The sequence below is a fragment of the Crocodylus siamensis genome, chromosome 6 (genome assembly GCF_052110815.1).
Source record: "Crocodylus siamensis isolate JL-2025a chromosome 6, ASM5211081v1, whole genome shotgun sequence".
NCBI classification, from domain to species: Eukaryota; Metazoa; Chordata; order Crocodylia; family Crocodylidae; genus Crocodylus; species Crocodylus siamensis.
In genome coordinates, this window is record NC_143400.1 from 49,229,078 (window position 1) to 49,231,180 (window position 2,103).

At 43.2% G+C, this 2,103-nt stretch overlaps 1 protein-coding gene across 1 annotated transcript; it reads right to left on the reverse strand.

Moving 5' to 3' along the window:
- Positions 1-747: 747 nt before the first annotated feature.
- Positions 748-1,722, reverse strand: LOC149862787 (olfactory receptor 11A1-like). The gene has a single exon (XM_090054109.1). The coding sequence runs from the start codon at positions 1,720-1,722 to the stop codon at positions 748-750; it is 975 nt and encodes a 324-aa protein (XP_089910235.1).
- Between the last annotated feature and the right edge of the window lie 381 nt (positions 1,723-2,103).

A 2,103-nucleotide genomic window follows, 5' to 3' on the forward strand; every position in this document is an offset into this window, starting at 1 on the left:
TCCCCCAGAGAGCTTAGTTTAAAGACCAGTGGAGCAGGTCAGCCAGTCTGGCTGAGAAGAGCCTTCTCCCCAGCAGAGAGAGGTAGAAGCCATCTCTTCCCAGCAGCTCACTGCCTCTCTCACCAAAGAGTGGGCTGTGGTCATGGAACCCAAGGCCTTCCTGATGACACCAGCGCCGCATTTTTTGGTTCACTACCTGCATCCTCCTCTCCCCCCTCAGCCCATACCCTAAGACTGGGAGGATCAAAGAGAACACCACCTGTGCCCCCAGACCCTTTAGCCTTGCTCCCAAATCCCTGTAGCACCTCATGACCTGGCTGGGAGCACTCTGAGCCATGTCATTGGTGCCCACATGAATAAGGAGCGTGGGATAGTGGTCTGTGGGCTGAAGGAGCTTAGAGATTCAATGTCTAAGCATGTGTTTACTTAATATACAGTAATGTGGCCAAAATATTCTATCAGTACTTGTATTTTATATTAGAAAACTGGGATTTTTGACACAAGAAATATATATTGGAAAGCACTGGCTTTCTTCAATAAACACACATACAGAATGTAAGAAAACCAAAACCAAATATATTCATTCTTCAGTGCTTTCATTCTAAAATGTTTAGATAAAAAAAAACCTAAACTTTTTTTTTTGGACTGAAAGTTCAATTTTTTGCCAAAGCTCCCTTTCTTCCAACCAATTACAGTGTATATTGATTGGAGACATATTTCTTGTCTACAGTAGTCTTTAGAGGGGCTTTATCCTCCCTTAATTAAACCTGAGTTCTTTATGCAGTTTATAAATCTACCAATGGTTCTTGCCAGTGCCACTTGCACCTCTTTGTTTCTCAGGCTATAAATCAGAGGATTCACAAGAGGTGTGAGAACTGTGTAGAAGACAGAGAACACTTTGTTCAGGTCTCTCAGGGCATTGGTATTGGGTATCATGTACACAATCAATAGGGTACTGTAGAAAACTGTCACCACAATGAGGTGAGAGGAGCAAGTAGAAAATGCCTTCTGCCTTCCAGTGGAAGAGGGAATTCTCAAAATGGCAACTATGATACAGATATAGGATGCCACAGTTAACATAAATGGGAAAACCGCAGCTAGAGAAGAGACCACAAAACTAACAAACATGACCAACCTGGTATCACTGCAGGAGAGCTGTAGTATTGGTGTTAAATCACAAAAAAAGTGATCAATCTCATTGGGGCCACAGAAAGTTAATTGTGATGTGAAATATGTTATTATTAGAGAACTTATTAATCCTCCTATCCAGGACCCAGCTGTTAGATGGAGACATCCCCTGCCATTCATCAGGGCTGTATAGAGCAGTGGTTTACATATCGCTAAGTACCGGTCATAAGACATCACAGCTAGGAGGTAACACTCTGTAGTTGCCAGACAACCAAAAAAATACATTTGAGTAATGCAGCCCCTAATAGAGATGGTCCTGTCCCCAGTCAGGAAGGCAGCCAGCATCCTGGGCAGAATGGTGGAGGTGTAGCAGGTCTCCAAGCAGGACAAGTTGCCCAGGAAGAAGTACATGGGGGTATGAAGATGATTATCAGTCACAACCAGGACAACAATTAGAATATTCCCAGCTATGGTCACAATGTAAATCATAAGAAACATGAGGGAAAGAAAAGCATGCAAGTCAGGGACATTCCCAAATCCCAGGAGGGTGAGTTCCATAATAAATGTTTGATTGCTCTCTTCTCCTTTCTCCATCCAGTATAGCAGGGTTTCCCTTTCACCGTTTTTGAAGAGATGTATCTGGAGATAAAGGAAATTTTTTGGTTTGAAGGATTTTGGTGTGCAATTTAACCATAAAAACACAGATAAGATGGGCCCCCTGGAACACTGAGTCCAGTTCCCTGCTTCTACAAAACTCTACTTTCAACTTTTCCCCATAGTAAAAGGATCAGTACCCAAACCACCAACATCACCCTAAAACATGACACACGGAAAAGATAAAAGCCAGCGGGGTAAAGGTACTGCCACCGAAACAACAGGGAAGTAGTCAGTTAATACATGTTCAGAAGATCCTAAGAAAAGGAAAGTGCTCTACTCTACAGGAGAAGGGATTGGGGTGGGGATCCCCAGAGGCCA

Coding starts and splice junctions, on each gene's coding strand:
- LOC149862787 (XM_090054109.1), bottom strand. CDS start 1,722: ATGGAGAAAGGAGAAGAGAGCAATCAAACATTTATTATGGAACTCACC.